The 12209-nt window shown below is 38.6% G+C and overlaps 1 protein-coding gene across 1 annotated transcript; it reads right to left on the bottom strand.

Annotated features, from left to right (window-relative positions):
* Positions 1–1294: 1294 nt before the first annotated feature.
* wu:fc23c09 (podocan-like protein 1) lies at positions 1295–4726 on the bottom strand. Its single transcript, XM_034024329.2, has 4 exons — positions 4555–4726; positions 4143–4220; positions 2896–3652; positions 1295–2600 (listed from the first exon to the last, which is right to left on the bottom strand). The coding sequence occupies exons 2-4, from the start codon at positions 4213–4215 to the stop codon at positions 1514–1516; spliced, it is 1917 nt and encodes a 638-aa protein (XP_033880220.2). The 5' UTR covers positions 4216–4220; positions 4555–4726; the 3' UTR covers positions 1295–1513.
* Positions 4727–12209: the final 7483 nt, after the last annotated feature.

Raw genomic sequence — 12209 nt, forward strand, 5'->3', positions numbered from 1 at the left:
ACCAGATTTTTCTACACAAGGTCCCACTATTCAGCCAGGACAACGGCTCTTATTTACAAATCCCACAGGGTCTAGTGTTTGCAGATATGCAGGCCATATTTTTAAGATTATTCAAATTTACTGAATGAACAAGATTGCCTTGACAAATATTATTTTTCCTTATACACACAGTATGTATCTATACTAAAGCTAATGCAGTAGTGCAGTACTAATTTTAATAGTGTCTGACATTTACCCTTCTTTTTTGTTTGTTTGTTTTTTTTATCTTGGATATTTTATTTTTATAGCCAAGCCACATTTCTGGCATCTGGAAGCACAGACATCCGGACACCAGGTATCCAAGCAAGCTCAATGCCAGTTGGAGAAATCTATCAGAACAAACCTCTGCATTTGACCAAAAGATCTCAGAACAATTTAGAAACATCATAAAATAGTAGAACAAACAAACAGACGTACAAATTTAATTCAAAGTTATATACACATAATGAGTTTCATTCTCCACCAGTGGGCAATGTGGAACAAAAATAGTTTTTATTTTTCTTTCCCAAACGATGTTTATCAGAGATGCTTTCTAATTTTTCTTTTATCATTTAGCACTTGAACATGTACATCAATCATAAAGGTGCAAAGGATTTTTTTCTCGTTATTTTCTAATCAGTGCTGTGAGCCAAACTATAATAGCCTTAACACCAAGCGCGATTTATAACAAAACCCTTTGGAATGAGGGTTGGATTGAGTATATGAAATATAACGCTTTTATAGAATATCGTCAACTAATAAAGAACAGATGTACTTTATATGGAAATATGTGATATCTGTGAAAATTAGAATGTGATTTTGGCTGTATGGCAGTATTGGAAAAAGTCATTTTGTAAACTATTAAAATCATTTATGCTTTTCGAAAGGACTCCGTTCTTACTTATAAAGTACATTATTTATATGAACATGAAAGGTTTTCTTTTAGTATTGTTATCAATTAACCTTTTTATACTTCAACAACAACAAAAAAATACACTTGCATGAATGTTTTGAACTCTGAATATAGTATATGTGTCTCTTCAGGAAGTACAGAACAAAGTCGAACACTTTAAAAAGTAGCATTCGTAATGTCCTCTTGGGATCGGTTCATGTTTCTAGAAACTGAACATTTGCACAAGGTGACAATAGCACCATCTAGTGTTTACTGATTAAATAATTGTATGCAGCTATACACCCTTAGTCACACACAAAGCCCAAGAAGGCCAGTCTTTTTATATATATATATAAATGAAACTACTGTGATGTGATGCTCTTCATTTACCTCACTCAACTAACTCATTAAACAACAATAATATAAATGTGTCATCTTTGTAGGTGTGTCTTTTTTTGGCAGTGGAGTAATCATAATTACAAAACTACATATTTATTTGTCTGAAATACAAACTTTATTTTTATTAAAAATTGGAGTGTATATATAAACAAGGAATACATATAATTTGTTCTCATTACAAAAAAAAAAAAATCTGCAACAGATTTAATAGAAATGGATAATTTGATAGCCTCTGAGGCACCTGAAAGCATGGGCATCAATATTCCTCATGTCAATATTGTTATGCTCTAAATGGACAAGGACTAAGCGGCTCATTTGAGGTTTGTTTCCGCAGAATGAATCCCGGGGGATAGACTTGATTTTGTTATCGTTTAGGGCCACCGAGTGCATTGTTAAAGGAAGCCGACGAGGAACTTCAAGGAGATGATTGTGGCTGATGTCCAGAAGATGCAAAGCCGACATCCCTTTGAAAGCACCAGCAGCTACCTTGGCTATCTTATTGCGAGAAAGCCCAAGTTGCTCTAGATTCGGCATTTTTAAGAATGCATCTTTACTCACTGAGTCAATTCTGTTGTCCTCAAGAACTAAGTTCTTTAATGCTTTTGGGAGATTTATGGGTATCAAATTAAGAAGGTTCTTACCCAGGTTGAGGTTCTCAAGATTAACCATGTGACTGAAAGAATTTTTATCAATACCCTTGTTGGTCAGAAGGTTGTTGCTGAGGTCAAGGTAAAGCAGTTCAGAATAGTCTGTAAAGATCTGCGCTGAAATTGTATCTATTTGGTTTCCTTCCAAAAATAGTTCTTTTAGGTTGGTGGGCAGTTTGGACGGGACACCAATCAGTTGGTTGTGATTGAGACTCAATGTTTGCAAGTTGGTGAGGGAACTAAAGACTCCAGCAGGGATAGAGTCATTGGTCAGAGTGTTATTGTTGATGCTGATGATCTTCAGGCTTTTGCACCTGCTCCACGCTTGCTCTGACATCACACTGATGTTGTTGAGGTTCAGCCTCAGCTCCTCCAAGGTCGGGGGGAGGTCTGTTGGGATGCTGGATAGGAGGTTCTTGTCCAGGTAGAGCCGTGTAAGCTTCTCTATTCCTTCAAAGGCTCCCTCTATGGCACTGTCAGTCAGGCGGTTGTTGCTGAGTACCAGGAACTCCAGTGTGAGATATTCCTTCAGCAGATCCAACTGGATCAGGTCTATCTTGTTGTTCATGAGCAGCATATACCTGGTGTTGTATGGGATTCCGTATGGGACTTTATCAACTCCTTTATCAGAACACTGCACCACTCTGCAAAAAACATACAATGAGTATTAAAGTAGGTACTGAGTACACTTTTTACAAATTTATGCCTCTGTCCACCCCAACTCTTCTTCCCACCCCATATTAAAATTTTAGGATGAATTTGTCAGTGGGGCAACTTCAAATCATTGCAGCAAAGAACAAAAGTAATTTGGTATACTTGGTAAAAAAAAATAAGGTATTTCTACCTATTATATAGAAATAAATTGCTGCTTTTGTACTCATTTGAATACAAATTACTTATTATAAATACTTATTAGTATTATGCTTATTTTAATCTTACCTCCCATAACAGGCACACTCTGGTGGACAGTAATCATTCTTGAAATAGGGAAAATAAGGGAGCTTTTCTTTCTTCTTCTTCATCTTAGCTTTGTTCCTGCTTTTCTGAGGTTTCTTACCATTGTTAGTTTTTTTCCCTTTCTTCAAAATAATTTGTTTTTTAGCTTTTTCCTTGGGCTCCTTACTGGCATTCTTCCTTTTTTTGAGAAATTGTGGCATTTTTTTTAAGTTCTTGGCAGTTTTTTTCTTTGAAGTTCGGTCAGCTTTTGAAGAATTTGATTCCATGACTTGTACAGCAAGGGGAACCAGCTCCATCTCAAACACATCAGGGAGTCTGACCTCGCTTTCCCTTATTGTTGAGTTTAAAGTATTAGTACTAATATTCGCTATTGGGGCTGCTGCTTTCTCCAGGAACACTGATGTTTGTGTCGAATTAAACTGCACTAAAATATTAGATGTAGGAATTACTTTGGAACCCTCCTGCTCCTTGAATCCAGTTGTGGAACCAACCCCTTCAGGAATGCTGGGCTGTGTGGGGGTGGGATCACCTTGATATAATACAGTGCTATTGTCTGTATTATTTTTGTTTCCTTCATTGGGATCCACACTGAGGTCATTCCATGCCTTGCCTATGCTTTCAACCGCAAATGGCGATGGTGACACAGTTACAGTGGCTGCAGTTGACTCAAGAAACGATAAACCTGCTTGAGTTGTATTGTCTGTAGTTCCTTCATCTACTATTACTGTGATGCTTAAACCTAGAGGAAAAAACACGTTGTCACCATTTGCTATTTTGATATGAACCTGTTCACATATCTGTTGACTGTGTAGAAGCACACAAAGGTCTTGATTCTTAATTGTTGTTATTTTATGTAACGACCCTTATAAAAACCCTTCAAAGTGCCACATGTAGACTCTTATTGTATTGTATACGTTTGTGTGTGTGGGACTCTGATAGTAAAGTCATAAATCCTGTTCCACTAGATATTAATTGCAATCTCAATGGGGGATGTATTTCTGCAATACTGTTGGAGTAATACAAAACAATGCAGCCCTATTACCATTCATTAACTTGTTTTCTGCTTGTGATTCCTTTCTGCAAGTGGATCTCTAATTGACTTATTAATTTGAAAGGACTATTTAAAATGTTTGACATGATGTGTAAAACTGAGAGCCATGTCAGATATTAAAAGACATACAGAACTGACAACGAGACAGACAGACAATTAATTTCTATTCACTACTTACTAGGTTGAATTACATTTGCCCAGATTGGTAGTACAAATGTCCACATAATACATGTCAATGTATACATTTTCATGGTATCTGTAAGAGGAAAACACATATTAATTAAAACTAGGCTAATACTGTGCATTAAGCCAATTGTACAGTTAACGTATAGGTGTCTGTTTAAATCTATAGAAGAAATGCCATTCAAATAAACTAAAACTTTATCAACAAATTATTTAAATTACATTATTTTAATATGGTTTTCTGAAACAGGTAGAAAGAAGACAGCCAAGATATTTTTTGCCACCTAGCTAAGTGCTGTGTGACACGTTCCTGTTCTTTCTGAATACACATTTTTCATAAACAAAATACAACAAACTGTGTAAATTGTGCATTTTAAACCATGCATGTACATAACAGTATGTCTTACCTGTTTTACTTTGTTTTCCTAAATTATTACACTTTCTTCACTCCTGTTGTGTTGCTCGGGTTGCCTTGAAGTCTGCACTCATATTAAGGGCTACTCTGAAGTAGCATGGTCCATTGGTTTCAATAGATGTGCTCATCCACAGTGCTCTTCTGCATTATTGAGTTCCAAACTTGGGCAAAAGACAGGACGGATAATGATGGGCTTTTTTTTCTCCTTTTAAAAAAAACGGAATCTTCCAATGGAATGTTCACACGTAAACGATGGAGAAGAACAATCTTTATAACAAAATACTGCAAGCATCTAGATAAAGCTCACAAAAAGGTAAAAAGGAGAAAGGGGCATTCAAGGCTCTATGTTTGCTTGAGCACTTAGACCCTTGTGGCTAAACTGTTGCATTGTGGTGCTATGTGTTTCTGTTGTGGTAGTGTGGCATGCATTTTTATTTATTCGTAAATTCTACAGCTCCTATAGCTTGGTGGAATAGCCTATATCTGGAAATTACCAGAACGGATCCTTGTGAAAATGATTTATAAAGACAAGTCATGTAATTGTGGACAGCTACACTTCCTTCACCATTAGAACTAGCTAATACGTTGCATGGCTCTTTTGCTAGTAATTGGTGCTCGTAAATAGAGATACCGGTACTCCAATCAGTTAACTGTATAGCCCGTTTGATCATTTACAGTAGCTGTCTTTCAATGCTACTAGTTAACTAAATACTGAAAATTGGTAAACTTCCAACAAATATATATATATTTCCCCTTTAAGTTCAATTTAAAAATGAACGGTAATACATTTAGTAAGGAATATCTGTTCTTAAGTACTGATCGTCACTTATGAAAATGTGATATGATGGATTTATCATAGCATGTGTCACATTATTGCCCAAATTCCAGGAATATCTTTTGCCACTGTTCAGGTTTTCAGGTCTGTTTCAGCCATTCAACCCTTGAAGACTGTCTTCTTTACACCAACCTCTTTAACTTGATCCAGCAATAACTGATTGGATTACACCTGAACATCATCAAAATAATTGGTATATCATCCCATACCCCAATCTCCCCCGAAAGTTCCCTTACTGTAGATCTAGGTTTTATTCACATATACAGCTATATAGGCTACGTATTCAACATGATTATATATATATTCCTAATTTCAGTTCCTTCTACATGGCAATTTTACATGAATCGGGTCTCTTCAGTCATGAAAGCTGGTGTTCAAGAGACAACAACAGAAAATGGGTTGATATGTATGTGTACAGTGCAAGTTAAAAACTGACTTTATATCTTCATGCAACACTTTATTATATATTGTGCAGTATTGTATTTTATCTAGTTGAGAGACTCTCTACTGAGCCCTACAATTAACAGAGGCCCAGTGGTTTTCAGAGATACCCAATGCATTGCTGGAATAGTCACACAGGGGCTCAAATGATGACACATCAATGCTTCTTTGGCAAAATACGGTAATTGTTGCACAGATGGCAAAAATCAAGAAGGGTTTGGATACCAGACATTCTAAACCAAAGATGGGAACCACTTTGCAGAAAGGTATGACACAATAAATTAGTTAGTAGTGGTTCTTCCCCCTTCCCCCTACTTCCCTCCATCTCCCCTTACTTACTGTAGACAAGCCAATTGCGACAGCTAATATATTGGAAAGCTTTGCACATCAATAGCATGAATATATTTGGCACAACAACACAGAAGATGGAAAGAAATCGATAGCTGGCATCAAACTGAAAGAAATCAGATTATAGGAACCTGCACTCTCCTGTAATTTCCAAAGCCTGCAGTTTACAATGTTATAAATTCACTTCCTGTGTTACCAGAAGAAAATACATTATAAAAAAAACTGAATTTTAAATTAACCAGGTAAAGACAACCTACAGGCCCAGGTGCCTGACCTTATCAGTGGTGAATTCAACTTTTAATTTCTAGGTTTTATTACATTTTAAACATTTCTAATGCTAAAATAAATAAATACATAAACTTTGTTTTGCATGCCTTTAAAGTAATTCAGACTGCAGTAAAGTGAAATAAGCAATAGAATGGTCTTGTAAAAACTTTAGAAAAACTTTAGGCTTTTCACAGATTTACAAACATTTATCTATTGCCTAATTATCCTTTCTTTTGGACATTAACACGTCCAGTTTACTATAATTCTAACAATTCCTCTTTGAAAAAAAAATAGTTTTAATCTTAATGGGACCTCCTGGTTCATGGTTCAGCAAAAATAAAGCACACAGATGCCACACAGTGGCCAAATGTTTTTATTGAAGTTTCTTGAATAGGTTTTTCTAATACAGTAGAAAACATGCTGCAAAGAAAACTCTTAATACAGTGCTCTCCTTGGCAATGCCAATCAGCAAATGTGATGGGTTAAAGGGGTAAAATGCTGTACATTGTCTATTTTTAAATCATTTCTAGAAAGCTATCAACACCCCTTCCAAAGAACCAGGTATCAGAGATTCGTTAATGCAAGCCCTGTTGACCAGACCCAACCCTATCTAAGTTCTGATGTCTGATCTTGTGAGTGATTACGAAGGAGTGAAGATCTCTTCACGTCCCCTTTGTATCTAAAGGTGAAAGGGTGAGTTCGTTTTTAGTTGGTTTTCAGCCATTGTCCTCAAGTATCGCCAGTGGTTCAGGTTTTAGTTTCAAACAGTTTGCTTTTTTTATTAAATTAGTAATGAACATAGACTGGATCAGGGGCATCGGGACTGGTGGGGCAAGAGAGCCATGGCCTTCCCACTGTTAATATAGGAATGTTGGCACCAGGGTTTAGGTTAAAATTACATTTTTTATTAAATTTTAGACAATAATTGTATTTTACTGAACATTATTATATTATAATGCTACAAATTTATTTTATTTTTTTTTCACAAAAAATTTTGAGGAGGCACTGCCTCCTTTGCCTCCTATAAGTAACCGCCACTGGTATGAGCCAAGAACGACTGAATCACTTGGCAGTTGAAATAGACAAAATCTCTTTAACGACTTAATTTTGTGAACTGAACAGCGCCCAAATGTTTTTGCTCTTTTCTAAGCAGTAAGCCATCTATGCACTAATTAGTAATTACTTCTATCTTTGTATGAATATTAATGTATAATTAAGTTGACTAGTATACATGCTTTATTATGCACCACTTTTTCTTTTTTATTTTGGTGTAGAAGTTCAGATATATGTCCTGTCCATATGACATAAACAATAATAATAGGGTATGAAATGGTAGTGCTTGTAACATTTTTTTTTCAAATATCCTTATAGTTTGGGAAGTGATGTAATGTATAATCCACTTTGTTGTATATTTTCCGTATTCAATGGGGCTTTGTCATTTATCCTTTATATATACCATTTTATAGTACAAACAATGTGTCATATGAAAGCAATATGTACTGTAGACACAAACATGATTTCCATTAAACAAGAGTAGATGTTAAAACTTCATGCTGATTTGAACTCGGCTCTCGCCAAGATAAGCACCAACTAAGACGTAGCTTTACAGTAAACTAATGTGATCCATATGTGTCTCGATCCATCTGCGCTTCCTTCCATATGATGATGTAGATATCCTTCTGTCTGGTGTTGATGGCTGAAGTGTAGTGCTGGCTCCAGGGATCAGCTTATTGCCTCCCTAGCGCATCAGCACACACAACGGCTGTGATGCTGGCTCCGGGGATCAACCACAGTGCGGTCTCCCCAGCGCATCAGCATGACAACCGTCTGGATTAAGCTAAGTAGGGTACATCTCTGGGGTCTTCAAGTGGGCACCTTCCATCCTCTGTGTTTCATCGACTAGCCCACGACAAAGAGGGCTTGACGGTGATTCTGGTGTCCCAGCATCACCCCCCTCCGTCCCCCACTCAACTCAGCCCAGCTTACTTACCCGTACATCAGCGTTTCTTTCTATTGTGCTTGAGATCCCCAACCAGAATCTTTCCGTCTCAACCACAGCCAGTTGCTGCTCCTCTCTGCTGCTTCACATAAGTTCTTCACTGTGCAACGCAACTCTTGGCCACTGAATCCGACGTCTCTGAGAAACCGGTTTGTAGAGTGTGCCACAAATCCTCGACAACCCACTTCCACTGGGTAAACCCGGACTCTCCATCCTCGCTGTTCTGCTTCAGTGACTAGTTGAGCATACCGCAGTTTCTTCCTCTCATATGCCTCATCTACAGCATCCTCCCATGGCACTGTTAACTCTACCAGGTGAACAAGACGTGCTGATCCAGACCACAAGAAAATATCTGGTCGAAGGTTAGTGGTGGCAATCTCAAGTGGAAAAATAAGCTGTTGACCAACATCTGCCACCATTTTCCAGTCTCTAGCAGCTTCCAGTTGTCCTGGGCGAGGATTGGTTTTAACTCCTTTTCTTGGTGGTTGCTCTCCTGGGCAGAGGAATGTTGTCTTTTGTGTGTAATGCTTTGATGGAACAGGTGGCAACTTATTGGTCATGTTACGCTTGTCTTCCAATGCTAAGGCCAAACATCGCAGCACCTGGTCATGGCGCCAAGTAAACCGTCCTTGGCTAAGAGCCACCTTACATCCTGTGAAAATGTGCCTTAATGTTGCAGGTGATGAACACAAAGGACATGAGGGATCCTCTCCTACCCAGAGGTTTAGGTTCTGTGGTGATGGAAGAACATCATATGTTGACCTGATGAGGAAACTGATCCTGCTCTGTTCCACTGACCATAGGTCTTGCCAGCCAATCTTCCGTTGTTCCACACTCTCCCATCTCATCCATTCTACCTGCTTGGCCTGGGAAATGGCCTTTATACACCTCATCCTCTCCTCCTACTTTTGCACCTCATTGACTACCAGCTTCCTCCGTTGAGCTGGGGCTGCCTTGTGCCATGTAGGAGGAGCTGAACTGAGACCAAGACCCCCTCTTCCATGCTGAACTTGCCCCATGATATCACCAATTCAAAGGGCAGCCTTTGCATCATCGGTACACTGAAAAAATCAAATGCTGCCAGAAGAAGTTCATGTGGCATTGAACCAATGCATTAGACAAATCCAGGAATGTAACATGGAGCTCCTTCCTCTTCTTTTTAGCTGATTGAATTTGTTGCCAGATTACATTGATGTGTTCTCAGCATCCTGGGAAACCTGGAATGCCCGCTTTTTGTATTGAAGTGTCAATGAAGCAGTTCTTTAATAGGTAAGTTGACAATCCAGTTTTCTCACAAGCTCTTGGCCATTTAACTCCAGGCTTGTGCCCGTTGAGGTTCTTTTCTCTCTTATGCTGGTTTGTCTGACCGGGTTCACAAGGATCATTAGGTTCATCACTAACTGTGTCCATGCAAGTCCTCCTCACGTCTATGACAGGAGTGCTGATATCCTGCGAACTGTCGCTGGATTTCATTCGACTGATTTGACTGACTTTGTAAGAAGTACTGATCAATGCGAGGCCCTTGTCCCTTCTCCCTCAAGCATTTCATTCTCCCTTGATGAATCTTCAAACCCCTGACCATTGTCGCCTTGTGACAGGCTGACCGGGGTAAGGAGACTCAGACTCAGGATGTGCAGGGAAAAGCGCTACGGCACGTATTTATTAAATAAAACAAACAAAATAAACAGTTTAAACAAAAACAGATCTCGCACACACAGGATCAGAGATCTACCCTCTCCAGAATCCTAACACCAACTCAACCTGTGCTCTCAGTGCTCCCTTATATACACACACCTGTGCAGCAATTTACACCCACTTAATCAATTAAACCCTCCACCACATTCTCACATGTTTTTAAAGTGCTGGTGAATTAACCCTTTAATTACCCACCACCACTACAAAACACACATATACATAGGGCAGTACCCTCATTCTGCCACATGGGTTTACTGAAAATGTTACATTTTGGTGTTTAAAAGCAAGGCTTTTAAAGAGATTATTTTCAGTTTTTCTTCTAACCCCAGTATAGGGGAATCTGCCCCTTGACCCCTGGGCACCACCAAAGATTTTACAAACTCAGAGCCTATGGGTAAGCCACAATGCCTTGTATCTCAAGTTGTGGCAGTGCCAATGGAATAAAGCCTAACTTGAACCACAAGTTTCACTCCGAGTGACTGCCAAGATACCAAAATGGGATATCAAAGATGTTTGTTGTTGTTGTTGTTGTTGTTATGATCAATTATTAGCTCCCTACTGTTCTGCACACTGAAAAAAAGATTTACTTGAAAGATTTACCCCTGCTTAAAATTTTTTTTCAATCTTCCATTTTTAGCGAAGGTCTAAGAGAAAGTTGTTGCCAATAAATTACTCAAATTTTTAGCTTGTAATGCTTTATTTGAGAAATTTCAGTCTGGATTTGAATCTGCACATAGCACTGAGACGGCTCTTGTTAGGGTAGTAAATGATCTTTTGATAAGCTCCGACTCTGGCTTTCCTTCAATTTTAACTCTTCTTGATCTTAGTGCTGCCTTTAACACCGTGAACCATTCCATTCTATTAAATCAGCTTGGGAGAGTAGTGGGTTTGGCAGGCGGTGTCCATTCTATTAAATCAGCTTGGGAGAGTAGTGGGTTTGGCAGGCAGTGTCCATTCTATTAAATCAGCTTGGGAGAGTAGTGGGTTTGGCAGGCGGTGTCGATTCTTGGTTTAGGTTTTATCTTTCCGATAGGTTTTAATATGTTTCTGTTGGGGATGTGAAGTCTGATTTGTTATCAATGTACACGTTATAAGGTTGTCTGTGGTGTTCCTCAGGGTTCTATTTTAGGTCCCCTGTTGTTTTCATTATATATGTTGCTATTAAGTGATATTATCCTCAGGGATGGAGTGAATTTCCATTGTTACAATCTAGGATCCCGCAAGGAAGGCGCATCACACAGGGCGAGGCAATCCACACACAGGTGGAAGGCAGGCACGAACCCTGGACCTGTCGCACTAAAGCATAGCTCCGATACCGTTGTACAAAAGAGACGTCTCCCTTGCAAGGAGCGTATATCGGGCTTATGTCTCTGTGTGTGATTACGTCACCTACCAGCCCTACCAGCTACCAGCCCTACTGCTGCATTCCCCCGTGCACGCTACAATATATATATATATATATATATATATATATATATATATACTTTAGTTTATAATTGGGGTGTACAATACAAACTGTTATTACCCACTGACACAACCTTTAATGATGTTGCTGGAATGTTGTAATTTACTTATGTCGTTTCTATAAGGTTGTGTACAGGCAGCTTTTTCATGATTGCATCTGAAGTATTTGCAGATGTTAGTGATTTTACAAAATAAACACAGAGTCTCAAATAGTCGGCGGTCTCCAATAGGCGCCAGGACTATGTAGGAGAAACTGGAAATGCTTTAAAAGTTAGATTGGCACATCATTTATATAACATCAGACATAAATTACAGACACTCATACTTTATTGGTAATGCACTTCCTGGAACATGGCCTTGATGCCTTTTTATAACAGGATTGCAAGTTAATCTGGTCCATAACTTGCAGGAAAAGAATAGAAAAGCAATGGATTGTTAGGTTGGAGACAGTCTGTCCCCAGGGACTAAACAAGATTGGTACCGTAAGAAGGGAATAAGAACTGTCGCCAGTTTGGTCCCAGGGAATCTTTTTATTTAGTCTTTGCATATCGACTAAATAGTATAGAACACAAATTAACATGGTAGCCTTATAGAGCCC

Source organism: Acipenser ruthenus, chromosome 7 (genome assembly GCF_902713425.1).
Source record: "Acipenser ruthenus chromosome 7, fAciRut3.2 maternal haplotype, whole genome shotgun sequence".
In the NCBI taxonomy this organism is placed as follows: domain Eukaryota; kingdom Metazoa; phylum Chordata; class Actinopteri; order Acipenseriformes; family Acipenseridae; genus Acipenser; species Acipenser ruthenus.

Excerpts from the sequence above, each read along its gene's own strand:
- wu:fc23c09 (XM_034024329.2), bottom strand. The coding sequence starts at position 4,215 with ATGAAAATGTATACATTGACATGTATTATGTGGACATTTGTACTACCA. Across the intron at positions 3,653-4,142 it reads GGCAAATGTAATTCAACCTA|GTTTAAGCATCACAGTAATA; the intron begins GTAAGTAGTGAA and ends TTTTTCCTCTAG. Across the intron at positions 2,601-2,895 it reads GAGTGTGCCTGTTATGGGAG|AGTGGTGCAGTGTTCTGATA; the intron begins GTAAGATTAAAA and ends TGTTTTTTGCAG.